The following is a 27806-nucleotide window of genomic DNA, read 5'->3' as shown; positions in this document are numbered from 1 at the left end:
ATCCAGGAATGAAGGAGAAAGCAGGTGCCCTGCTTGAGAAAGCCCAAGGCCAGAGTGGTTTCATAAATACGGGCCTCCGTCCACCCCTCTGAGCTTCCCCTCTTTCACTACCGACAGGTACAACCTGCCACAGTCAAAGGGCAGGCAATGGTGGCTGGGATAGGTGGGTGGTTAGATAGCTATTGAGCATTAATCAGCGAGCCCATGGTTAACTTAATAAAACAAGACACCCAATTTTCATTTTCATTTAGATCAATTAAACCGGTCAATACATTAAACTGCATTTTTTATTTTGTAAACCGTCTCCAGCTCATCATGGGAGAGAGGCGGCATAACAAACCAAAGCCCCTCATCCCGATAATTTAGATCCTTTCCCACGCTGCATTCCGCTGCAAACTCGGAATGTGTCAACGAAATAGCACCCCGGACGACGACAGCCACCCAGCTTCGCTTCCAAGCCTCCAGCGCTCTCCGGGGCTTCCCTGCGCGTCGCCCACGTTCGACTCGACCAGCCAGCCAGCGGGCGCGGGACGAAAGTTGCAGGCACGCCGCGACCCGCGTTCCCACGACGCGCGGACACCCGTGTTCGCTCGCTTGCGGGCGCCCGGCTCGAGCGGCTCCCCGCGTGCACTTGCGCGCCCGCGCGCGCGCCTCCAGCCGCCTCAGTCCCAGCCGGAGCGCCGCTCCCTGCCTGGGCGTGATGCTCGGCGGAGGGGAGGGGAGGAGAGGCGAGGGGGGGCGGCGCACCCTGTGGGCTCCAGCCCTTACCTGCGGGTCACGTGAGCGCTTCCCGGCCAGGGGCTGGGCTTTGCCTGGCCAGCGCCGCTGGAGGTGGGTCCTCTTCTCCTTCCGCCGCCCGCTTCCTTTCCCCGCCGGGTCCCCCCCAGCCCAAGCCCGCCCGAGCCCTTCTCCCCGGCCCGTGTCCCCGCCTGGCTCCTCTCGCCCGCCCCCTGCTGGGAGGGGCCTTACCTGGCTGCGCGCGAGCCAAGGAGGGAGGGCAAGGAAGGGCGAATAGAAAGAAAGACGGGGAGAAAAAAAAAAAGTTGTGAAACTTGTTTGGCCACCCCGGGCTGCCCGTGCGCGCTCCTGCCTCCTTAAAGGGAGGAGGAGGAGGGAGGCAGAGAAGGAGTCGGTGGAGTGCCAGCATGAGAGGGAGGTGAGCGGAGCTGTACTCCACACCAGCCTGCCTGGAAGATTGGGAGGGTAAGTGACACTGGGAGAGGGGGGGGAGGTTGGAGAGGGGCAGGCCTCTGAATGGGGGGGGGGGCAGGGCAGAGACCTCGACCAGGTTCGCCGGGCTTTGTTTCCGAGCTGGGCATCTTCCCATTCAGCGCTTTCTGTGCCTCCCCCGAAACATCACTTTTTGGATCCGCAGTGAAGCCTCGCTGGGGCAAGGGGCCGAGGTCTCTTCCCCCCTCCGACGAAAGCCAAAAGTTTGGAATCTTTGTTATGATCGTGGATGGGATTCTCGTCTGTTTTGCTTCCGGCAGTTGTGCCAGGTACAGCCAGGTACAGACAAAGCCGCAGCCCTCTGTTCCCCATAGGCGCAGCTGCAGGTGGCGAGGGGAAGGCTCCCCTGGCCTTTGGCTTGCCTCTTCCTAACTGTATGAGCAGAGTTTGGCAAACTGGCAGTGCGGGGATGGGGAAAAACCCTTATTGGGGCGGGCTCGGGTTTTATTTTTCCCTGGAATCTGCTTGTCATCAGCCCGGTTGCGGTAATGATGCCGTAATCTGGCTCTTCCTGAGAAAACTTAATTTGCCCGTTCTCTCATTTGAAACTTGTCAGGACGGACAAAAGGATCGGGGAGGAGGAGGGCGGGGTGGGCAGAGTGCAACTAAAATATGGAGTTCGCTGTCGGGAAGTGTGGCGATGGCCACAAGAATAGGCAACTTTAAGATCCGTGACCAGTGGCTGCTAGCCATGGTGACTAAAGGCAAGCTCTGAACCACAAAGCCAGCCGGCAACATCAGGGAAAGGTCTCGGGCCCTTGCGTGTTGCCGGTCCTGCAGGGGAACTGGTTGGCTACTGTGCAAGACAGGATGCTGGACGAGATGGGTCACTGGTCTGACCCGGCAGGGTTCTTAGGTTCTTATGTCAAACGGATGTTGATTTCTCTTCTCATGAATTCTGGTTGAGATAATGTTTATCGGAGTGCTGGTTGATGGGTCAGGATGGTCGATTATCGTGGGAGCTGATGTTTCCCCGGTGAGAGATGGTCTCTTGTCTCTGTGCTCCTGAGTAATACGCACATCTGAGCATGGAGAAGGTAAGGACCTCTCTAGTCAAAGGGAAGAAGCAGAGATCACAGTTTTGAAGACTGTCAAACTCGGAACCTGCGAGTAAGCTATAACTTTGTTGAAGTTTGAGATTCAGGGTTTTGGAGGATTTGTGTCGGAGGGTGCTAAATCTCTGTTGTCTTACAGGAGTGCCTGTGTGTTGACTTCCATCTGTTCTCTGCTTGTGGGTTTGGAAATCTAGCAAGTATTGCAAATACGCCAGAAGCCTCAGGTTTTTACCACAAGGCAATCAGGCCATTTTTTACTACTTGGGGGGGGGGGGGAAGGGAGGCACACGCCAACAATTTTACCTCTCTTCCCTCCCTCCAGCGTTTTTGAAGTCTGTATTTATCTTCTCCTCTCTGATTCAATCATTCAAAGATCCGGCTAGGATTTTTGGAGTGTCGTCCTAAAAAGAGAGTTTCCTACTAAGTAGATCTGAGTAGGATGGTACTGTTAACTAATGTAGCTGCTGGGTAAATTTTCTGTATTTTCTGCCTACTTCGGTGGGGGAAGGGGGAGAGAATTATTCCTCTTCAGTTTCCAGGAGGTCTTCAGTTTTTAATTACAATACATGACTATTTTCTGCCCTTTAAACAATAAAGTGCCTCTGAGTCTATTTTGTATGAGCACAAGAAGAAAAAAGCTGGGTGGGGGTTGTACTCAGCCTTTTACCACCGGAAGGAGTCTCAAAGTGGCATACCATCACTTACCCTTCCTCTCCCCACAACAGACACCCTGTGAGGTAGGTGATGCTGAGTGAGCTCTGAGAGAACTGTGACTGGCCCAAGGTTAACAAGCTAGTTGCGGTTGCATGTGGAGTAGCAGGGGATCAAACCCAGTTCTCCAGATTAGAGGCTGCCGCTCTTAGCCACTACACCATGCTGGCTGTCAGCTATTGGAGAGGTTTTGCAATGAGATATTGGAGGTAAGGCAAACAATACAGTGCAGCTGTCCAGCCAAGGTAATGATACGAGTGCTTCCTGGAAAGCAAGTTATACTGTGTGTCAGCAAGCTTACTCTCAAGTAAGCATACGTAGCATTATTGTAGCTGCTTCCAGAGGATTTGCTCTGTTGCAGATGTAAACAATTTTATGGCGCCCTAAAGACTTAACAGGTTTGATTTCCCACTTCCCCACATGCAGCCAGCTGGGTGACCTTGGGCTTGTCGCAGCCCTGATAAAGCTGTTCTGACCGAGCAGTTGTCTGTTGTGGGGAGAAGAAAGAGAAGGCGACTATAAGCCGCTTTGAGACTTCAGATAGAGAAAAGCAGCATATAAGAACCAACTCTTCTTCAGTAATACCAGGGCTCTCTCAGCCTCACCTCCCTCACAGGGTGTCTGTTGTGGGGAGAGGAAAGGGAAGGCAACTGTAAGCCGCTTTGAGCCTCCTTTGTGTAGAGAAAAGCAGCATATAAGGATTAACTCTTCTTCAGTAATACCAGGGCTCTCTCAGCCTCACATCCCTCACAGGGTGTCTGTTGTGGGGAGAGGAAAGGGAAGGCAACTGTAAGCCGCTTTGAGCCTCCTTTGTGTAGAGAAAAGCAGCATATAAGAACCAACTCTTCTTCTTCAGTAATATCAGGGCTCTCTCAGCCTCACCTCCCTCACAGGGTGTCTGTTGTGGGGAGAGGAAAGGGAAGGCAACTGTAAGCAGCTTTGAGACTCCTTTGGGTAGAGAAAAAGCGGCATATATAAAAACCAACTCTTCATCTTCTATTATGGCATCGGTTTTCACCAACGACCATCTGTTTCCTAGGATGAGTGAGGATCGTTGTTTACGACTCTTGAACAATCAGTATTTTGAGCCCAATGATGCTGGAAACATGCTTAGCTTGTATGGAATGAAACAAATCAGAGGGCCTGTCCTCTCTTGATGGTACCTAAGATGGAGCAAAATTGAATACCCATAGTTGCCTTCCTAGCGAAATGGTAAACTGGTTCGGTAAGTTAACAGACGCAATCTAAGCTGGTCTCAACCAGACTCCAGATGTGGGACTGGTTTGGAGATTCCACTCTCCTTTGTATGCTGCTTGAAGTAGCTCTCTTTAAACACGCATGCTATTTACCCAGAGCTTTAAATCTTTCCAGGGTAAGGCTTGGCATGTAGATATAAGGCGTTCTTCAGAAGTAAAATCGGGTTAATTTCCACTAAGGAATTTCACTATATCTAGAAGCCAGCGACTTTCCACTCACTCCAACCGTGGAACTCCTGCATGTTCGCTCGGCTTACTTTTTGGTGAGGTGACCACTTCGAAATTATTTCCCAATAACAGCTTTTGGGAGAGTAAACACAAATCTTTACTTGGATTGCGCTGTTGCTGAAACTGAGAAGACTGAAGAGTAGCCCATGCCTGTTTGCACTGGGGGCGTCGTTTTTTAAAGTCTCTCTTTGTAATCAATATCATCAATAGAAAAACGTAACTTTCCTGGGTTTTTTACTTTGTGCGTGAGTGATCAGGTCAAACAGATGGTTACCTTGTTTCACTGCCTTGTGGGCCTCTTTTCCAGTGGTATCACTGCCTGGAAATTTGCACACTGCTGAACCTACATCCTCATGGTTGTGCTGTCTTTTATTTGCATTTCTGTGTAGAGCAGTAATTCTCAACCTTCCTAATGCCGCGACCCTTTACTACAGTTCCTCATGCTGTGGTGACCCCCAACCATAACATTATGCAAGGGTTCTTTCGCAGAAATTAAACCCAAACTGACCAATTGCATGAAGATCCTTTGTTCATGATTGTATATAAATTGGTTTTCCCCCGGGGTTTCTCAGTACAGTTCTGCCTCTTCTCCCACCATGCCGATCTCGCTCTCTTCCGCTGCTCCAGACAGACAAAGGCTCTATCTCGATCTACCCGGCAAGGCTGTTGTGTCGATGGCGCCCCCCTGGCCAAACTGCTTGCCCTGCTGCGACCCCTGTGAAAGCGTCGTTCGACCCCCAAAGGGGTCCTGACCCCCTGGGTTGAGAACCACTAGTGTAGAGGGACGGACACATTTTCAAAACGGTAGGAGACTCTGCCCGTTTGGCTGCCAGAACATTGATGTTACAAGACTGTCATATACTCTGTTAACTTTGCTTAGAAGACTACAATGTAGAGGTGTTCTAACTAATGTTCTTGATACTCCACAGGAGTGCAGGATAGTGAGGGCATGGTATAAAATTGCCAAACTGGAACATTTTACGGCTGCAATCCTAAAACGCTTTGCGGGTCAGTAAAGCCAGATGAATAAAATGGGGACTTACTTCCAAGTAGCCTTGTCTGGGAGTGTTTCCTGTATGTATTTAACCAGCAGTGGTCCCCTGAAGCCATGTTGATCCTTCCTCCACTTCCTTGAGGGTGTCATTTTCTGCAGGACATGCTCCGAGTAAACATGCCTAGGCCTGGATTGTAAGATGTGGATCCTAAGCAGGTATATTTCCACATCCTGATAAAAAATCACTGTGATTTAGTTTGAAATGAAAGGCAACTTCCATAAATTCCTGAACATACTGCAGCATCAAGAAGATCAAGAACTCTTGTAAGGCAGCAGAAAAAAACCCTGTGAAAAACACAGTTAAAGCCACATTTGCTCTTCTGGATATGAGATTGTGCATAATTTATTCTGATTTGCACAGAGGACAAAATAAATTCATAGTTTTCATGAGTTTTGCTCTGGTTGTGGATAGTAAGCATATGGGGGAAGGTCATCCTTAAATATTTCAATAGTTTGCTCAAATCAAGTGGTATTGACACGTATCAAGCAATCAACTGAGCTTGGCAGATTTTTTGAAAATGGAAAAAAGCAATTTGGTGTTTGGCTTATCATATATTGTACCACTACAGAGAGCCAGCTTGGTGTAATGGTTAGGGGCGTTGACTTCTAATCTGCTAAATTGGGTTTGATTCCCCGCTCCTCTTCCACATGCAACCAGCTGGGTGACCTTGGGCTCGCCACAGCCCTGATAAAACTGTTCTGACCGAGCAGTGATATCAGCGCTCTCTCAGCCTCACCCACCTCACAGGGTGTCTGTTGTGGGGAGAGGAAAGGGAAGCCGCTTTGAGACTCCTTTGAGTAGAGAAAAGCGGCATTAAAAAACCCAACTCTTCTTCTTCTTCTACATGTATTACATTCTCCCTCCATCAAGTCCCAGCTGTCTTATATGGAGGGGTTCTCATTGCCTGCCCTCCATCTTGACAGTCCTTGGTATTTTAATTTTGGTCTGAATGACCATAAATAAATATTGATTGATTGATACTGGCTAGGGCCAACCCGGCTTCTTGACCCTGAGATCTGATGACATCAGGCTAGCCTGAGCTATCCAGGTCAGCTTTCAGGCTAGCTTCAGCTATCTATTCCACAGAATAAAATAATTTTTAAAATTGCATGCACCTGAATCCTGATAGTAATGGTTTGTAAGTGTCCAGGATTTCATTGCAGATTAAGGTGGGGGAAGCATGTTTAGAATTGCAGATCTAGCCATTCAAGAGAGTGCATTGCTTATAAAATTGGTATTAAGCTGTTAAGCTTTTAAAGCTCTTTTTAAAAAGTGAACCAGTATAATTGGAATGAGACTCCCTCCTAGCATCATGGCTAGTGAAATAAAATATTTTATTGGATGTTTATTCTCCTGTGCTCACCTGTGATCTTAACGATACATGTACAAAGTCCACTGCTCTTACAGTAGGGAGATTTAACACCTGGCTTGTATTTCTAATGGTGTGGCTTCTCCTGTTCTCAGAAACGGTGCCTGAGATATCTTTCAGAGTGCTAAACGGTTGAACTCTGAGCATGTCCAGCACAAGTTGATGGGGAAGTTCGCAGTGAGAGAGACGTCTTAAAATTCCACTGGAAAAGCAGCTTTCCTCATTCCTCGTCCAGTTCATTTGAAATTGTGTAGGATGTATTCAATATATGCATTGTTTGATCACGTCTAATGAAAAGCGGGTTTCATAATGTGACTGCATGAATGTCTGGGCTCTGTACACATTGAACACTCCTGCCTGTCGCATGTTAAAATTTTATAGATCAGGCTTTATCAGCCAGAGTTTCATGAAACTCTGGGGTTTCCTGATTGCCCTGGAAGGGTTTCCCAAATGGGTGGAGGTTAATTAACTTTGTATGTATTTTTTAAATTTGTTAAACATTTATCGGGTGATATATTTATGTTGACCTGTCGTTTCCCCCCCCCCTCCCATGGCAGGGCTGGAGAGGGCAGGAAGGGGAGGGGCCCCAGGTGGGCATGTGCTCACCTATGCTTCCCAATCATATTCCACACGATCACACCACTTCTGGGTTTCTCAATGGTAAAAAAGTTGAGAAAGGCTGGTATCGGTTTTTAGAAAAGAGAAAGAGTTCAGTAGCAACTTAAAGACTATAACAAAGCTTGTGGTAGGGTATGGGTTTTCGTAAGTCACTGCCTATTTCTTCAGATATTCTTCAGGTTCTGAAGAAGCGAGCACTGAAACACAAAAGTTTACCCCTCCCAAAATTTTGCTGGTCTTTAAGATGGTTGGGAGCCACCTGCTCCCGCCTCTCAGCTGTTTCAGATCGACCAGAAATTCCTGAATATATCCAGGATTTTCTCAGGATTTTTTCTGGTTCTCCCAAAGAAATCTGGATGCAGCCAGGAAGCTGAAATATACCCCCCCCCCCAAAAAAAAATCAATAAAGTATTTTTGGTATATTTTCAACTCGGGTAGATCTTATATGCCGCTTTTCTCTACCCATGGCTTACAATTGCCTTCCCTTCCTCTCCCCACAACAGATACCCTGTGCGGGAGGTGAAGCTGAGAGAGCCCTGATATTACTGAAGAAGAAGAAGAGTTGGTTCTTATATGCTGCTTTTCTCTACCCAAAGGAGTCTCAAAGTGGCTTACAGTCGCCTTCCCTTTCCTCTCCCTACAACAGACACCCTGTGAGGGAGGTGAGGCTGAGAGAGCCCTGAGATTACTGAAGAAGAAGAAGAGTTGGTTCTTATATGCCGCTTTTCTCTACCCAAAGGAGTCTCAAGGCGGCTTATAGTCGCTTTCCCTTTCCTCTCCCCACAACAGACACCCTGTGAGGGAGGTGAGGCTGAGAGAGCCCTGAGATTACTGAAGAAGAAGAAGAGTTGGTTCTTATATGCCGCTTTTCTCTACCCAAAGGAGTCTCAAGGCGGCTTATAGTCGCTTTCCCTTTCCTCTCCCCACAACAGACACCCTGTGAGGGAGGTGAGGCTGAGAGAGCCCTGAGATTACTGAAGAAGAAGAAGAGTTGGTTCTTATATGCTGCTTTTCTCTACCCAAAGGAGTCTCAAAGTGGCTTACATTCGCCTTCCCTTCCTCTCCGTACATCAGACACCCTCTGAGGCAGGGGTAGTCAAACTGCGGCCCTCCAGATGTCCGTGGACTACAATTCCCAGGAGCCCCGCCTGCATTCGCTGGCAGGGGCTCCTGGGAATTGTAGTCCATGGACATCTGGAGGGCCGCAGTTTGACTACCCCTGCTCTGAGGTAAATGGGGCTGAGAGAGCTCTGCAAGGATTGTGATTGGCTCAAGGTCACCTGGCTGTATGTGGAGGACAAGCAGGAAATCAAACAAAGTTCTCCAGATTAGAGCCTACTGCTCTTAACCACAACACTCAACTTTTAGCATCCTGGCCTCAGAAGGACCAGATTCATGTTGAAAATGAGATGTTAACAATTGGCCCAAAGATAGTTGTGCCCCAAATCACTGCTGCCTGCAGGAGAACCGTGAGCTTGAACCACTGATCCCAAACTTGTGATAGATTTTTCATTTGGGTACAAGTCTCGGTAGCTGATACCCATGGACATGGAAGCTGTGTCCTTTAAATACAGGTTTAGTTTCTGAATGGAACACCCTCTCTTTGCATAGACTTTTGGGATTTACTAGTTACAACAGGGTTGTCGCTGCTTCCAACCCCAGCCCTTGTTCAATCTCAGTTGTTCCTTGCTTTGCTGCTCTGCACATCAAAGAAAGGTTTGAGGACTTCCTGCCTGCTGCATCTCTTTGGCCTTGAGGGCAGAATATTTACCCATTTCCACAGTGTGCCAAACGCCACAGAAGCGCAATGCAAAACAAGTCTACCCCCAGTTTTAATCTGCTGTGTTAAAAGTAGCTGAATAAAGAGGAATCGCCTGGGTGGATGTGATTGAATTCTATCTGGATCAACACGTTCTATTTCTTACTGAAAGCCCCCATGACATGAAGGTGTTTCTTCTAAGTGCTTGGTATTCAGAGGTATACATCCCCTGTACATGGAGGTTTCATATCTCTCCAGTTAACTGGCTAGCCTCTGTACGGGTAATGGAGGTTGCCAACAGGGGAGGTAGGGGTTTTGCATAATTGGGAGACCCTACACGGGGAAGAGGGGGTCCGCAACAGAGCAATCAAGGCAGTCACGGCACCTACTGACACCTTTCCTGGTACCTGCCAGGTATTTTAAGACAATAATTGGAGCCACATGTGGCTTCTGCCCAGCAAGGCTTCTGATTGGCCATTGGAGATTTGATTAGCTGTGATTATTTTTAAAGCTGCTTTGCCGGCAGCTGCCACCGTAGCCCAAGGATTATTGTGTGATTAAATATAAGCTGTGGCTGAGATTTGGTGGCTGGCTCAATTTCCTGGGGCAGCCATTTTGGGATGGTGCCCTCTATGCCACGTCTGAATTCCGAAGGTGCCTGCTGGGTCACAAAGGTTAGGGTCCCCTCCTCTACAGGAGTGGGAAAAAATATGATGCTGGAAATTAGCCCCAAAACGATGCACACATCCCTCAGACACCTCGCCTAAGGACTGAGCAGCCTCTTGAAGGCATGGGGTGTTGAGAGCAGTTGAGAGTTGTGGGGAGGTGGTATTTATTTATCTATCATATTTATATACCGCCCTGCCCGGAGGCTGCTTAAGCCCAGTATAGATTGTAGAATCCTAGAGAGGCAGTTTTTCAGGTAATTTAATTCCCTGCTTATCACCACAGCTCCTTGCTGTCCCACAGTATCTAACCGTTCATAGCTGTCAACAGGCATACTCACCATGGATTAGGCGATCTTTTAAAGAAAACAGCTCTGCCAGTCACAATGAATATATCCCTGGTGGGGCCAAACTGTGGCTTTTTAGCTATCCATGGTCTACAATTCCCATGAGCCCCTGCCATCATGGGAATTGGTATAGAGGTGTAAAAATGCCTGTGAGCCCCTGCCAGCTTGGTGTAGTGGTTCGGAGCGTAGACTTCTAATCTGGTGGGCTGGGTTTGATTTCCTGCAGCCACATGCAGACAGCTGGGTGACCTTGGGCTCGCCACAGCTCTGATAAAGCTGTTGTGACCGAGCTGTGATATCAGCACTCTCTCAGCCTCACCTCCCTCACAGGGTGTCTGTTGTGGGGAGAGGAAAGGTGAATGTAAGCCACTTTGAGACTCCTTCGGGTAGAGAAAAGCGGCATATAAGTACCAACTCTTCTTCAGTAATCTCAGGGCTCTCTCAGCCTCACCTCCCTCACAGGGTGTCTGTTGTGGGGAGAGGAAAGGGAAGGGGAATGTCAGCTGCTTTGAGACTCCCTTAAGTAGAGAGAAGCTGGGTATAAAAACCAATTTGTCTTCATCGTGCTGGCAGGGGCTCATGGGAACTGTAGTCCATGGTCACCTGGAGAACCCCAGTTTGGCCACCCCTGCCATATCCCATGTCCAAGGAGTTCCATGAGATGCGATGACACAGGAAGACGAAGAGGAGGACTGACAGGTACACAGCATCATCCAAGGCCTGGCAAAAGTATTAATCTTTGGATGGATTCCATTGTTATTAAGAGCTCTGCCTCTGGGGTGGCAAATGTCTCACCTAAGTAATAGTTCCTATTGATTAGTCATAGGTAGTGTGATCCATAAATACAGAACAGAGCACATTCAGAAACTCATAACTTAGTGTAAAAAATGTCCACATGTGCCGCGACATCTGACATAATAGGATACTACGGGGAAACCAGTCCAGCTTTGTTTTCATCCCCGGTGATTCACGCTGAATATTACTCCCGCCTTGTTTTTTGTCTGTGTGTATTTTTTGCCTTAATGTTTTTCTTCTGCAGTTAAATGAGGGGAAAGGATCCTGTAATACAGGGGTAGTCAACCTGTGGTCCTCCAGATGTTCATGGACTACAATTCCAGCAAACGCTGGCAGGGGCTTATGAGAATTGTAGTCCATGAACATCTGGAGGACCACAGGTTGACTACCCCTGGTCTAACTCACCTCACAGAATTGTTGTGGGGATAAAATGATGGAGAGAAGAACCACATCAGCCACTTTGGCCCCCACTGGGGAGAAAGGCATGGCATAAATCAGTGGTTCTCAACCTTCCTAATGCCGCGACCCTTTAATACAGTTCCTCATGCTGTGATGACTCCCAACCATAAAATTACGCAAGTGTTCTTTCGCAGAAATCCAACCGAAATTGACCAATGGCGTGAAGATCCATTGTTCAAGACTGTATATACATTGGTTCTAAATTGTATATAAATTGGTGGGTGCCTTCTGGAGGAGCGGCAACAGTGTTGGCGCCTCCCCCTGGCCAAGCTGCTCACCTTGCCTCGACCCCCATGAAAGGGTCGTTTGACCCCCAAAGGGGTCCTGACCCCCAGATTGAGAACCACTGGCATAAATGAACATATCTCCGGCATTTTTGCTACAAAGCATTAAAAACTGCTGTCTAGGGGGCTGTGAAATTTTAAAGCTGTACTACTGCTCTGTCGCCCACAATTATGCAGTTTCTTTATAATAGGCCAGCCCATTGGTCCGTCTAGCTCAGTACTGTCTACTGTAATTGGCTAAGATGGTCTGGGATTTGGGCAGAGGAGGATCTTTCCCAACGCTTGCCATCTGAGGTGCTGGGGAATGAACCTGAAACCTTCTGCTTGCCAGTGCATGCTCGTCCATTGAGTCATGGCTCTTCATAGCGCATGGAGTGGAAGTATGTGCTGATGTACCAACAATTTCATAAATGCTAATAGATTCAAGTGAGTAGCCCTGTAGGTCCGAAGCAGTAGAATGAATAGTATTGGCCAACTCTGGATTAGGAAATAGCTGGGGACTTTGGGGATGGAGCTGGGAGTGTTTATTTAATTTTATTATGGTCATAGACCAGCACAAGATGATGCAAAGCATCCTTTAAAACAAGAAATTAGAACATCTCAAAACATAGTCATACAAAATAAAATACATAATAAGAAGGTACATAAACACAGCTGTCCGGTTCACTTGAACCAGACCATTCTATTACGAATTTTCATCGCTGCTGCAGAGAACTTGGCAACACTATAGGTTGTATCACTTCTTGGCCTTTTGGCTAAGATCATGTGTGGAGCTCGGATTTGGGAAGGAGAGGGACCTCACTGGAGTATAATGCTATGGAGTCTACTCTCCAAAACAGCAATGTTCTCCAGGGGAACTCATGAGCTATAATTAGGAGATCTCCAGGTCCCACCTAGAGACTGGCATTCCTAAGAATGAAGCTTGGATCGAGAAGCACCTTTAAGACCAACAAAGTTTTAGTCTGGGGATTGTACTGCCAAGCAGTAGCGAAAGTATAGACTGTACAACTGGATTGGGGTAGTTCGGCTATCCTCAAGACGATCGGTCGGCTGTGTTTGACGTGGTTGACCATGAGTTGTTCGCCCACCACCTCGGCGGAGCCTGGGTTTGGGGGACAGTCCTTCAGTTGGTGCGCTCCTTTCTCTTGAATTGGACACAGAGGGTTGCAGTGGGGGAAGAGTTATCATGTCCCTATTGTCTCCTACTTTGTTTAACCTCTTTATGTGCTCTCTGGTCCAGCTGGTCCAGAGTTATGGGCTGGGTTGTCACCAATATGTGGATGACACCCAGCTCTATCTCCCCATGGATAAGGGGTAAGAAGCAGGATACAAAAAACTAGCTCTTCTAAAGTCAACAGAAAGAAGACAGAAATGATAACAAAATTATTATGCAACCGCAAGAAGATATTATATATAGAATATACAGCAGCCATCGATTCCATTAAATATTTGGGAATAAATGTGCCTGAGCAAGACTGTAAGCTTTTTTTTAAACAGTTTTAATCAGAAAGGCCTGGAAATTGATAAAAGCAGATTTATACAGGAGGAAAGAATTTAAAATCTTGTGAGTGAAAAGTTTATCTGCAATCAATAACAACAAACCTTTATTGGCATGAAAAAAAATAAGGCAAATCAGAATACAATCAATTAGTTCTTAAGTTCTCGCAGTTTAATTGCCATTTTATCCATTGTGTCTGCAATCAAAATGTATGTACAGCGAAAAGTAATTTTTAAAATTCCAAATGCTACCTATACACATAGAAAAAAGAATATTGATAAAGTGACCCTCCAAAATTCACTCATGTCTCCAAAAGAAGTTTATCATGATAATAACATGGTAAATCAAAGTGTTTTTTTTTAATCATATGGGAATATGGTAAATACTCAGTTGGGAAATCAAGTCCTGACCAGGTAGAAGAGATGGAGAAATCAACATTCAGTGGTTGCTAGATTATCAATCAGTTTCAAGACTAAATCAGATTATTAACATGGAGGCTGTAGCTGTAAGAGTTCAAACAGCTGATCATAAATTAACTTCCGTGCATGCGTGAAACTGCCGCGCATGCGCGTTTGTGGCCGCGCATAGTGCAAACGCGCATGCGCGGCCCTGCCATGCTCGGCCACCGGATCACCCTCCCCCTACTGGAAAGTTCTCACTGCAGGGGGGGCGGGGAGAGGGAGCCGCGGCCCAGTGGTTGGGGACCACTGCTCTAACCAACCACAGCTTGTAGAGTGGCCCATATAGTTTAATTAAACCAAGTTTCCATCTCATTGCACTCACTGCAGTTGAATCAACCCCCCGTCCTGCATGTTGTCTGAACTGGGCCACGGTGCGCTGCATGAACTGGATTACTTCTGGCTAACCGGAGCAAAGGTCAAGCTCCTGATATTTGCAGCAGTCCATTCATTCCAGTGCTCCTGTGGTAGAGGAAGCTGCTTTTGAAACAATGAAATGCTGCTGTTTAATATGTATGATGTCTAATGCCTGTCATTTCCAATTCTGTAGGTGTTTCCGGTTTGTTCTGTCTTTAAATAGCATCTGCTATCCCTTATCTCATTGTTTTATGTAGTACGTTGCTGTTGGCAAAATCTGGCTAGCATATGAAAAGACTTTACACGTGTTCTGATTATGCAGCTCCTATATATGAATTATTTGTTTTTGAGGGGCCCTGGAAGACAGCCTGAAGATGCTCATTTGTGGAGCTTTTGACTGGCAGGGGTTTTGATAGAAATGCCATTTTACCAGGGCTGGACTGAGTAGCTCTGAAAGAGTATGAGTTTGGTACAGTTTGGTACTCCCCAGTTGAAATGCAGGTTACCAGCTGTGCATATGATCAGATGGGTGTGGCCATCATCAAATTATTGAGGGTATAACCGTACAATGCGCCTGATTTGTTGTGCTATGGGTCTCCTGTTTCTGTTACTTGTTGTGTTGACATACAAAATGTGTGTGTAAGTTGAGCACCTGGAGACCACAATGCATCACTGGTGGACTGCATTGGGTCCAGCTGTGTCATAAGTCTTGCACATCTGTCGGAGAATTTTTCGGGAAATATTTGGGTTCGCCTTGGAAGCCTATTTATTTTAAATGCTTCTCTCCTACATTCTTAGCCTACAAGCTCTCCAGACTTTTTTTGCCCTTTAATTTGTGCCTATTCTGGGGGGTGGGAGGAGTGGGGTTGAAACAGGAATAGAATACTGGGTATATGCCCTGCATGTAATCTCTTTTTTTTTACGCCCCACCCCCAAAGGCCCTTTAAGAATCTGAGATGGAGAAGAAGTGAATTAAGGGTACAGATACCAAGAGACCATGAGGAGAGCGTATACAATTAAAAGATACATCCAAAGATTTAGATTAACGGAAGATATGATGGAGAATCCCTGATTGGGCTTCCTGATATGTGATTTTGAGGACTGAGTGGCAGTTCACGCAGAGGTAGTCAACCTGTGGTCCTCCAGATGTCCATGGACTACAATTCCCATGAGCCCCTGCCAGCATTTGCTGGAGGACCACAGGTTGGAGGACTCCAGACCACATCTGGAGGACCACATGTTGACTACCCCTGGTTCACGGTATTTAGGAACAATTTGGAGCAGAGTAGTGTTAAATAAGAGAGGCTGTTCAATAGACTTTCCTAAACACAAAATACTGTTCCAAATTGTACCCCATTAGCATGTTGATGGACTCCATATTCCTTCAGCCATAGAGAAGTGTTGACAAACCTGCTTTTAAAGATTATAATAAGCAGCTCGATCCAGCTGTTGATTTGCTTCTTGCTTGCTATAGCAGCTTGCCGTCTGAGATTTCTTTCCAGAAGTCCTGCAAAACAAGTCCTGAAAAGTTCTGAAGCAAGTCCTGAAAACGTTCCAATCCGTCTTAGAAAAGCCAGATGTTAATTGGTCCCGTTGCTTTCTGTCTCCAGGGAGTAAATTCCCTGTTTACTGTGCTTCATTCTGCCCTGCTCTTTATGTGGTAGTCCTCGTTTCAATTAGTAGCAAGCGGGTAATTAAATGCTTCTTCGGGAAACGGATTCTGAACCGGGTGGAAGGCAACCATTTCACACCGACGTTTGATTCAACCCAAGTTAATCCTGGGTGTCAGTGCATGTGTGGATCAAAGTTGATTTCTGAAAGATGAATAAGAGAAACCCCTCTTCCCCTTTCATCTGGAATTATGACGAATTATTATGTAGTCTAAATAAAAAAGTACACCATGTTTTTATTAAACTGTAAAACTTCAAGTAGGGTAGCCATGTTAGTCTGCAGCAGCAGAAGAACAAGAGACCATTAGCACAAATTTGTGGTGAGTAGGGTTGCCAGCTCAGAATTAGGAAATACCTGGAGACTTTGGGGGTGGAGCTGGGAGTGGGTGGCATTTGGGGTGGGGCAGGACCCTAGTGGAGCATAATGCCATGGAGTCTAGTTCAGCAGTGGAATAGGCTGCCCAAAGAGGTGGTGAGCTTTCCCTCACTGGCAGTCTTCAAGCAAAGGTTGGATACACACTTTTCTTGGATGCTTTAGGATGCTTAGGTCTGATCCTGCGTTGAGCAGGGGGTTGGACTAGATGGCCTGTATGGCCCCTTCCAACTCTATGATTCTACCCTCCAAAGCATTCTTTCTCATCTTTTTTACTGTTGAGAAATGCCTGAAACAATCTTCAGGCTTCGAGAGACCCCAGAAGTGATGTCAGCAGGCCATACTTGCTTGCCACACCCCAGGAAGTCATTTTTATGATTGGGGCTCCTCCCCTTTCCACCTCCTCCAGGCCTATAATTGGCCATTGGGGGCAGGATGAACATAACCATATATGGTCATATTACCCTTCCTAGAGTCGGCAAGAAACCCCAGTTGAGATAGCTTGCTCTGAAGTGGCTATTTTTTCCATGGAATCAGATCTCTGTCACCTGGAGATGAGATACAAAGCCAGGGGATTCCCAAGACCTACCTGGGCACTGGCATCCCTAGTGGCAGGGTATGATGACGGCAAAAGCTCTGCCACAAATTTTGTTAGCCTTTAATTACTGGACTCCTGCTCTTTTCTACCATAAGACTTCAGTTCTGTAAACAATTCAGTTCCAGCATTATAGACATTATAGACATCTTATCTTAAATGATGATATATTGCAGATTTCAGAGGGTAGCTGTACGGGTCCAGAGTAGAACAACTAGATTTGAGTTTACTAGCAATTTTGACTCTCAAAAGTTTATACACTGAAAATCTTATTAGTTCTCTGCAGACTAACACAGCTACCTTCTGAAACTAGTGTCTGCATTACCCCATTTAAGATATTTCAAAAAGTCTTGCAGAACTGCTTGCAGAACTGAAGCAGTGCAGTTTAGTAAGGACAAATTTAGAGACCAGTGGCACTTTTAAGACCAACAGAGTTCAGTAAGAGCATTGTGTATTTTGACCCGCCTGACTATTTACTCCCTTACATATTTACTTTCTTACATAATATTTTTAAAAGGAAGTTAACACCTCAATGTCTTGGTCAGAAAATGACATTGGAGGGTCACCAGCTGTATTTTTTGTCCTCTCCTAAAGTGTATGCCTGTGTTTTGTGCATTATATACATGGAAAACATGTCTACGTTGTTATTACCCTTTCTGTGTTTGAATATGCATTGAAATCACAAGCGTAGAATTCTCACATATGATCTAGACTAGAGAGGCAAGTTTTGTGCTGCTTTGTATACAGAAGACATCAGGAGAGCCACAATAATTTGTTTAAACATCTTTGTGTCAAACTTTATTTCGAACCTTGTTCCGGGACTTGTGAGCTCATTTGGATGTTAATCTGAAAGAGAGGATGCAACTTGTTTACTACTTGCTGCTTGTCATCTATGACAATAATGCAAATAACATGTAAAAAGAACGTACTCATAACTAAGTCATGCATATACTTCGAGCTCATGTTGCATTTCCAGTGTGATACTGGATGCTGAATAAGCGAGCACGCTAAAGGACATGCGTTAATTATTCTGCGTTGGGCAGGTTGTTGGAGCTGCATGACTCTATAGGCTTTAGTCAGGTATTTGGGTGGATAACTGCTTGGGCCAGTACATTTGAACAACTTCTCTTGACTACCTCAGCCAGCCTTTTTCAAACTTTTGACCATGAGGGAGGCCACGAAATAAATTTTCAGGCTTCAAGGAACCCCACAATTGATGTCAGCTGGCCACACCTTTTTGCCAGCTGTAACATCACCACCCACTTCACAGGCAGGCTCAAGGAGGACTTGAGGGGGGGGGGGCAGGAGGTGGTTTAGGGCAGGAGTAGGCAGACAGGTTCCACCCCCTCCCAAGCACAGAAGCCACGAGAGAACTGAGTCATGCCGAGGAGGGGAGTAGAGAAGCAATGGTAGCAGCTGGTACCCTGGCTAGTAGCCAAGTCCGTTAAGGAAGGAGGAGAAAGACCACAAACCCTCTCTGGAGCTCCAGTGGACCCCCACGGGTCCACGGACCCCTTGTTGGGAACCCATGCTCTAAGCCTACTGCTACTGTACTCATGTGGCCAGCTGGCTTTCTCAAATTCTTTGGCATCACCTCTGAGGCCCTATTCCATTTACCTATCCAGTGTTCTGAATGGGAAACTTTAGAACCAGGGCTGATGTACTTTTGGCAGTTGCCAGTGTTGGATACCACTCTGTATCAACCAGCTCTGAGTCGGTACAAATCTATGCATGGGCCTGCACAGTACTGAACTGCTTCTTAATTGTGGGAATGCTTGTGAATATTCTATGATACTCAGGAACTGTGCCTGTTGTCTCAGTGGGAATGGGAATGGAACGGAAAAGCCCCCTGAGTCTTCCAGATGAGGACAGAAAGTGAGATTTCCCCTGGCAGACTACGACCGTGGGCACAGACATCCTTTGTCTTAGCAAAGTTTGAATATGCCAAGAAGCAGGGCATCAGGCTGCTTAATAAAATAATAAAATAGTTATATTATGAAGAGAAATAAACTTTGTATATAGAGAGAGGAGATAGAGTCCTAATTGTCTGTCCTTTCTGTTCTTTTGGTCTGTTGTGGAGGCAAGCAGGGAGGAAGTGTGCGGAAAGGAGCAGGAAGTCTCCAAAGAACCAACCAGGAGGGAGGTTATTTGAAAAAAACATCAGGAAGTTCCAAAGTTATGCTAAATGCACATTTCTTCCCATTCTTCTTATACTGGTCAGTCATGCACACTGCACATCTTGCATATCACATACTTTGGGCTTCCTGAAAGAGTTCTAGTTCAGAACTCCTAGACATCTTGTGATTTCTCATATTTATATTTATATACCCTTGCTGCTTCTGTAGCAGCCCTTCGAAGTCTCGTTTAAAAAATTGCTTTTCACTTGTGTATTTAAACGGATTCCTTCCGCTCCCCTCACAGGTCCAATCTCTTGCATGGTAAACCAGAGGGCAAAACTTACATCTGTTTTGAAGCCGAGATACTGCAGATGCTTCTTTTTAAAATTAACATAATAATAGGTAGAACTGCAGAACAGAAATTGCTACCGGCTTTCTCCAAGCAGTGTTGTAAACAGTGTCTGAACAGAAACTGCTGATAATTTTTTGCTTCCCCCCCCCCCCCCATGTTCTTTATGTATACACATGCGCACACGTCTCAAAATAATAGTGACGTCTCTTCCTGGCATCTTGCAGCACCTGAATTTCTAAAGTTGCATCATTTCAGCTTTGCGTGGCAGTGTGTTTTAAAGGGCATGCTGTGACTTGGAACACCTGCTTCCCCTTCGGTTCCCACATGTCTTGATATTCTGACTTCTCAGAGGAAGCACAAGCTCCCAAAACACAGTTGGGACCACTGGCCAATATGGAAAGAGGAGAGGGTGTCCGTGGCAATTGTCTTCGTCGCACGGTTCGAGGCAAGTAGGCCTCACTCTGAACCCTGGGGGCAGTTTGCATTTACAACTCTCTCTCTCTCTCTCTCTCTCTCTCTCTCTCCCGCCCCCCCCCCCAAAGTGGTTAGGAGTGCGGACTTCTAATCTGGCATGCCGGGTTCGATTCTGCACTCTCCCACATGCAGCCAGCTGGGTGACCTTGGGCTCGCCAAGGCACTGATAAAACTGTTCTGACCGAGCAGTGATATCAGGGCTCTCTCAGCCTCAGCTTTGAGACTCCTTCGGGTAGAGAACAGCGGCATATAAGAACCAACTTTTCTTCTTCTTCTTCAGTAATCTCAGGGCTCTCTCAGCCTCACCCACCCCACAGGGTGTCTGTTGTGGGGAGAGGAATGGGAAGGCGACTGTAAGCCGCTTTGAGCCTCCTTCGGGTAGGGAAAAGCGGCATATAAGAACCAACTCTTTTTCTTCTTCTTCTTCTTCTTCTTCTCTCTCTCTCTCTCTCTCTCCCTCCCTCCATGGCATTAATAACGGCCTGTGCAAATTGCTCAGATTCCCTCGCAAACTAATTTCTGGCACTGAGATTGATGCTTTACAGGTGTGTGTTGTGTTCTTCCACCACACTTACCATGACACATTCTGGGTAATGTGCTACCCTTGGGTTGACCTCACGTCTGAGGTCTCAGTGATTAAGTTGAGGTAAAAATTGGATTATATAACGGTGGAACGTGTCTTAAAATGTCCTCTGTGTCATGGACATCTATATAATTAGAGTGAACCTTTTAGACTGTGTACGCCTCCCCAAAAGTCCCGTGGCTAAATTCCTGAGAATCAAATTTTGCTTTTATTTGGTCTTTTGGCTGCAGTGGCTAATGGACCAGAACTTCTGTGCTATGCCAGAGGAAGGGAAGCCATGTTGATGTACTACAGAAAAGACAAAACATACCGCCAAAACGTGTTCTTTAAGGTCACCATAACACTCCTTCATAGTCTCCACAAAACCTCTGTTTTGCCTCTTTCGTGTTCTTTCCAACTGAAACAAAATCCAAACTCGTGTCCTGTATCTGATTATGTATTTCCCTGTTATACTTCAAAGGTTGCCAGATGTGGAGGCGGTGGGGTCTGGAGAGGGTGGTGTTTGGGTGGGGAAACGGACAAGTGGGTTATAAAGCCATACAGTTGACCTTCTAAAGTGGCTATTTTCCCTTCTTCCTGTCCACCATGCCTTCATTTGCTCCCCCACCAGCACAGCCATTTTGGATGGTGTAGTCTTTGGGGCAGAGAGAACTGTTGGTTACCACGTGGGGACCCAGAACCTCACTCTGGCATTACAATCCTGGAAGTTTCCTAAAACCGTTGTGTAAACTCTGGTTAGGATTTCATTGTAAGTGGCCTTGTGCCAATTATTTTCTCTCAACCTGACCTATCTCACATGGATGATGTGGTAGCATAATGGAGGAGAAACATGAAAGCCAGCCTGAATTTCTTGGAGGGAGGGTAGGATACAAAATAATGGTGAGAGAAATAAGTTTGTTTGATAGAGTGAAATATCATTTTAAAGAAATCTGTTACCTAATGTTGTATGTGGTAGATTTTGAGTTTTTAGCAGTCCAAAAAACAAGGTTGTTTTAGTTCTGAGCTTTTCCTTTGTCCGATTTTCATTTCCTGGTTGGGTAGAACCTGCTTAAAATCAACAATTCATGCTGCCAAATGTGTTCAAAAGGCACCAGGGTTCTATTTGGAAACCTGAATCAATAGAAGTAAAAATCAAATAGCATGTTGTGTTTGCCTGAGCCGAGTTAGGTGCGCCTTCTCTCTCAGGAGTTAGAAAACTGGAGTGTCCATACCCTGCCTTGTTTTAGGCTACTTATAATGCTGTCATACCAATAAAAAGATAAATCATACAGCAGAATCCTCAGTCAATCCTCAAATCAAGATTTTCAGCCTTTCCTTGGCAATCCTAGGTATGTTTGGTTTTTATATTTCCCTGATTTCTGGAGCACGGAAAGTGCCACTCTGCCAGGAAACTGGGATAAAGGAATGGGAAGATTTAAAAAAGGAATGCCATCTCTGTATTTAGCAATGTTTTTATTACTGGACATGGCCAACTAAAAATCTGGAATGGTTCCATGGTAGACAACCAGATAGGGGAAATTATTTTGATGTGAACAGTACAGCTGTGAGGTAATATGCCTCAGAGAACCTAAATCTAGGGTAGTCAACCTGTGGTCCTCCAGATGTTCATGGACTACAATTCCCATGAGCCCCTGTCAGCGTTTTCTCACAGGGGCTCATGGGAATTGTAGTCCATCAACATCTGGAGGACCACAGGTTGACTACCCCTGCTCTAAATGCTGTGTGGAGGGTTGGGGAGAAGAAACCACCAGTTTTGGAGGCTGTCTCACGCTCCTCTCGCTAGCTTTCCGCAGATGTTGCCACCCAGCTTACAGTGTTGTATGATTGGAGAGTTCATACGGAGCAGGATACCGTCTGGATCTGAGTTCGCCAGCAGCACTGGCCTACATGGAAGATCTTGTTTTTGACAGGACAACTGTGGCCAGTGTCCCAGGGGGCTGAGGTTGCCAGCCTCCAGGTGGTACAACAAATATTTCAATATAATAAGCAGACTTCCAGGGAGTCTTCAAGCTTCAGTTCTTTAATAGTTAAAATTCTAAATAGATCCCAACATGTTTCGCTGCGTAGCTTTATCAAGGGATATTGATTTTAAATAGTTTTCAACTGGCAACTTCAATTTAGAAGAATAATCTCTTAACAGGGGTTTGGAGACCAAGACATATGAGGAAAGGTTGGGGGAGCTTGGTCTGTTTAGCCTGGAGAGGAGACACTGAGAGGGTATCTGATAAACATCTTCAAGTATTTAAAAGGCTGTCATATATAGGATGGAGCAGAATTGTTCTCTCTTGTCCCAGATGGACAGAACAAACCAATGGGATGAATTTAATTCAAAAGAAATTCTGTCTAAGCATCTGGAAGAAGCTCCTGACAGTCAGAGCGGCTTCTCAGTGGAACAGGCTTCCTCGGGAGGTGGTGGGTTCTCCATCTTTGGAAATTTTTAAACAGATCCTGGAGAGCCATCTGACGGAGAGGCTGATTCTGTGAATATTCAAGGGGGTGGCAGGTTACAGTAGATGAGCGATAGGGTTGTGAGTGTCCTGCATGGTGCAGGAGGGGTTGGATTGGTGACCCATGAGGTCCCTTCCAACTCTATTATTCTAGGGCAGTCCCCTGAACATGGAGGATGTGTGGTAGTCCAAACTTTATTTTGGGCCACAGAGGGCATGCAGTCATTCTAGTTCCTTGTTCAGAAGTTATTTGTGATAGAGGCTTGTTGGGAGAGCAACGGAAATCGAAGCTCATGGTTTGGACCAGGTACCGCCGTTTTTCTTCTTTCAGGGCACGGTCTCCAGGTGTGAGGATGGGTCATTTGAGATGGACCAAACATTGTCTGTGGGTGCAGCTTGGCCCCAGTGTCTGCTTGTGCAGTCGTCATGTGCAGCTGGCACAGGAAGTGGGTTTTGACATGAAAGCAGCAGAAGCCCTCTCAGACGTCAGGATGTATGATTTATGGCGATAGAAACCTTATTTTGCGATTCAGAGGTTTTATAACGTCTTCAATATTTGCGCTTTGATTTACGAGTCAGTCACGACTATGGAATAAATAAGGAACTGGGAGTCCACTTCCTTCTCAGGCCTCCTCGAGAACACGTTGGGTGTAAACTCTGTTAGCAGAGCAAATAAGTCATTGATATGCACATGCAGTATTTTAGGATTAGGAGAAAAGGATTGATTTAAGGAACTACCATACTGGATAGTGCACAGGAGAGATAGAGATAGCCTGTCTCCATGGCTGCCTAATAGAGAGAAAATGAGAGAGAAGTTTCCGAGAAGAAGCAGGAAATTGCCCCTAAGAGTAGCGATCTAGAGACAGACAAGAAGTAACACTTAACAGGAGAGAAAGGTCTTGACCTCACTATACTGTCTAATAGTCTTCTTGTTGCCCCCCTCAGCCTCTTCTTCTCTTCTTACCTTTGTACATCAGACATTGCCTATTCCAACAAACTCTGGATTTGTAAATAACTGGAGGTTTTAGGGTGTATCCTAGAAGGGAAGGGAGGGCCCTTGGTAAGGTATAATGCTATACAGTCCACCTTCCCCAAGTAGCCACTTTCTCTAGAATTGGGATGTCTTAAGTAAATCAGTTGCAATGCATGGCTGTGAAAGTTGGACCATAAGGAAGGCCGAGCGTCAAAGAATCGAGGCTTTTGAACTCTGGTGCTGGAGAAGACTCTTGCGAGTCCCTTGGACTGCGAGGCGAACAAACCGGTCAGTCCTAGAGGAGATCAGCCCTGACTGCTCTTTAGAAAGCCAGATCCTGAAGATGAAACTCAAATACTTTGGCCACCTCATGAGAAGGAAGGACTCCCTGGAGAAGAGCCTAATGCTGGGAGCGATCGAGGGCAAAAGAAGAAGGGGACGACAGAGAATGAGGTGGCTGGATGGAGTCACTGAAGCAGTCGGTGCAAACTTAAATGGACTCCGGGGAATGGTAGAGGACAGGAAGGCCTGGAGGATCATTGTCCGTGGGGTCACGATGGGTCGGACACAACTTTGCACCTAACAACAACAAAGTAAATCATAAATAAATAAGCAATCTATGTGGTCTGAAGAGCTGCTGTAATTCCAGGAGATCTCCAGCCCCCACCTGGAAATTGGCAACCCTAAAGGACATGGCAGTGATTCTGGAGAGAGAACATGCATCATAGTTTGGCTACTGGGCGGGGTTGGGTGTCTGGTCACCGTCTTGCTCTTTCCTTCCCCGTGTGCAGTCTCTCACCCCGGAGAGTGATTTTGGAACTGCAGAGATTTACATCATTATCATGTTTTGTGATGAAACTTAATAAAGATTATAGTTTGGGTGTGTCTTCTTATTTCAGGTTTTATAGAGCACAGAAGTTATCTTGCTGTCTCTAGATGTGAGTCACATACAGGCAAACAGCAATATTTGCTATAATAATCTGTTCCACTATATAGTTCTGGTAAGGCCTTGGAGGAGGAGCATGTATCATGTGCAAAAAAAATTTGGTATTTTTTGGGGTTTGATTAAGAAGAGGTGATATTTATACCCCACTTTTTCTACCCAAAGGAGTAGTAGTAACCTTCGATAATCAAGAGTTCCTGAAAAAATCCCAAAAGATTTCTGAGATTTGGGGGGGGGGGGCGGAGGCCGTTTTTTTGTGGGGGGAGAGCTTGGCCATTTTGGGTAGCTGGAAAAATACCCAAATTTATATCAGGTCGATACAATAGCCAGAAAATCCTATAAGGTATTTTTCTGATTTTTTCCCCCGCTGAGATATAGCGAAATGCACACCTCTAGAAATAACAAAGAAATTCAGGAGATGGAATAGAGCAGGTTGGATAGAGCAGGTTGGATAGAGCAGGTAGGAAGGTGTTGGAGTTGAGGCCTTGAATTAGTATCACTAGGAAAGGAGGGGGAAGTCTTCATATTCATCTTGAATCACACCACATTCCTTCAATTTGCTTCGTCGTGCTAAGATTCATGAGGATCTGGATTTGTTTTAAAATCCAATTCTTGCAGTTTCAGCTCTTCAGGCACGTGAGACATTCCCTCTCCTTAAAAAAAACCCTAGAAAACCCATGGGTTGAATCCAATTAGCTTTTCTTCTGATGAGAAATCAAGGAAGGAACCCTTGTGATCACCCAAAATGGTGATGCTGGGGATCCTAGGGCTACATGGACACAAGCCATATAGGACAGGGAGGGAATTGGGAAGACTGAATGACCATTTATGCACTGGAGGTTTCATGCCGGGCTGCAGGCTGGAGTTTTAGTCAGGGCAGGTTGCCCCACCTCTTCCTGCACCCACACGGGGGAGCATTTGGCCCAGTGCGTCTCATCTGCCCCCGATTTTTGCTCCTTCACAAGAGCTGGAGGAGTGAAGTTCCCAGTGCATAAACAGTCAATGAGAAAACTGGCTGGATCTAACCCTTGCGATGAGAACATCCCAGTTTAACACCAAGAGTCTATTCTCCCAGGGTTTTCCTGTTCTTCCAGCAGCTCCAGGTATTATTTCTCTCACCCTGGATATGAGTGACAGTTGGAAAAGGCCTTGACCACGGCTGGACACAAATTGGTGTTGTGCTTGACCTATTTAGAACCCTTGTTAATATTTCGGAAGCATATCTGGTTATGTGATTTGGATTCTTCCTGTCCGAATCTCCTGTTACAAGAGCCATTAATACATCTTTAAGCAATTAAAGCGACTAATACAACTTTAATGAAGGATAATATTCCATGGGGGCTATTTGGTTTGAGATTGCTGAAAATGACCGAGCGACTGTTCCGTCGCCAATACTTTGCAACTGACCGGTTCTTTTGTGAAGGATTAATTGTATAAGAGGAACTGTAGAAGTGCATATTCAGCCTCCTTCAACAGCTTGATCATTGTGATCCTCCACCTTCTTGCGTACGTCTTCTACGAAGATTAAATGTTATTGGAGGCTTCCTTTATTTTCATCTAATTACGTCCCCTATTCCTCAGATTGCTTCTCCTCTCCTTTCTCCTTTCATTTCTGTTTTCAGGACCCACATTTTCAACATGGGTTGAGGTGAGGATGCCACCACAGTGGTTTCTCTAAGCACCAAAATAACTGCTACTGGTAGTCAGGGGTTAAAAAAAATCCTCTATAGAGTGTATAAAACAGGCTTTAAGGTAGGGGTTACCAAACTGTGGCTCTTCAGATGTCCATGGACTACAATTTCCATCAATCTCTGCCAGCGCATGTTGGCAGGGGCTTGTGGGAATTGTAGTTTGTGGACATCTGGAGAACCACCGTTTGGCCACCCCTGCAAAGGCCTGTGACTGGCCAGCCACAGCCAAGTGAGAACTGATATATTTACTGTGGACTGGAGGGAGGTTTACTCGGAACTGAGTCTGAGACTGGTCAGAGAGAAGTCTGACAGAGCCTTAGGTGAACCACTCATCTGAGACGAAACTCCAGTGAGAGTACTGGGTTTTTTGTTGACAGGGCTAATCTGCACAGTGTCTGGTGAACTAGCGTAGTCATTTGGCAGAGTCTATTTCGATAGACAGGTGTTTGCTCCCAAATTACGCCAAATTGGGAGGGGAATTCTAAGGAAGAGAAGGACTCTGCCTAGCTGTAATGGAAAATAGGGGGAGGACTTACTAGATACATATGTCACCATTTAGTCACCTCAGGAAGGAAGGCTGAAAGTGGTGGCACAAACTGAGAGTCCCCTTCCAGAGAATTAGGATTTTTTAAATAAAAGATAAAGATCTAAGAAAGACAACAAAGCAGAAATAACAAGCCACTTTCTGTTAAAATAAGAAACATAACATCTAACTTGGGATTTTTCAACCAGGGTTTTGTGAAACCCTGGGGTTTCTTGAGGACCTTGGAAGGGTTTCCCCAATGGGAAATTAATTATTTAATATATTTTTTAAATGTGTTAAACATTTATTGGGTAAAAGTATCATATAACTTGCTCCCCCAATGGCCAATTCCCACCCTTCCCACCCTGATCCGTTAGATCAACCTGGAGAGGGTGGGAAGGGGGGCTTCCCAACCATATTCTACCTTCCCAACCATATTCTACCTGGAGGAGGGCAGGATGCTTTTTCTGCTGGCTGCAGAGGAGAGGACACGCAGTAATGGGTTTAAACTTCAAGTACAACGATATAGGCTAGATATCAGGAAAAAGTTTTTCACAGTCAGAGTAGTTCAGCAGTGGAATAGGCTGCCTAAGGAGGTGGTGAGCTCCCCCTCACTGGCGGTCTTCAAGCAAAGGCTGGATGCACACTTTTCTTGGATGCTTTAGGATGCTTTGGGCTGATCCTGCATTGAGCAGGGGGTTGGACTAGACGGCCTGTATGGCCCTTCCAACTCTATGATTCTATGATTCTATGATCGTGCCACTTAGTGTTTGTAGGGTTATTTAATGGGGAAAAAGTTAAGAAAGGTTGATCTAACGGAATAAGAACTATAAATCTTTTATTTGCCGACTTATAAAAACTCAGTGCCATTCTGATAAAGGAGTTTTGGTGAAAAGCTGGTTCTACCCCTTCCAAGACACG

General features: G+C 45.9%; 1 protein-coding gene across 2 annotated transcripts in view; it reads left to right on the top strand.

Moving 5' to 3' along the window:
• Nucleotides 1-994: 994 nt before the first annotated feature.
• ATP8B1 (ATPase phospholipid transporting 8B1) overlaps nucleotides 995-27806 on the top strand; it is a 71204-nt gene continuing 44392 nt past the window's right edge. The window contains exon 1 of one of the 2 annotated variants that reach the window (XM_077346880.1): nucleotides 995-1203. Coding sequence is in view for 1 of the 2 variants with exons in the window: in XM_077346879.1 (XP_077202994.1) it covers nucleotides 1460-1499 (40 nt within the window). In the remaining variant the exon portion in view is untranslated. Of the gene's footprint in view, nucleotides 1204-1388; nucleotides 1500-27806 lie in introns of those variants that run through there. The other variant, XM_077346879.1, reaches the window with a different exon arrangement.

This window comes from Paroedura picta, chromosome 7, assembly GCF_049243985.1.
Source record: "Paroedura picta isolate Pp20150507F chromosome 7, Ppicta_v3.0, whole genome shotgun sequence".
NCBI classification, from domain to species: Eukaryota; Metazoa; Chordata; class Lepidosauria; order Squamata; family Gekkonidae; genus Paroedura; species Paroedura picta.
The sequence above is the reverse complement of the archived record's forward strand: the minus strand, read 5'-3'. Positions and strand labels throughout refer to the sequence as shown.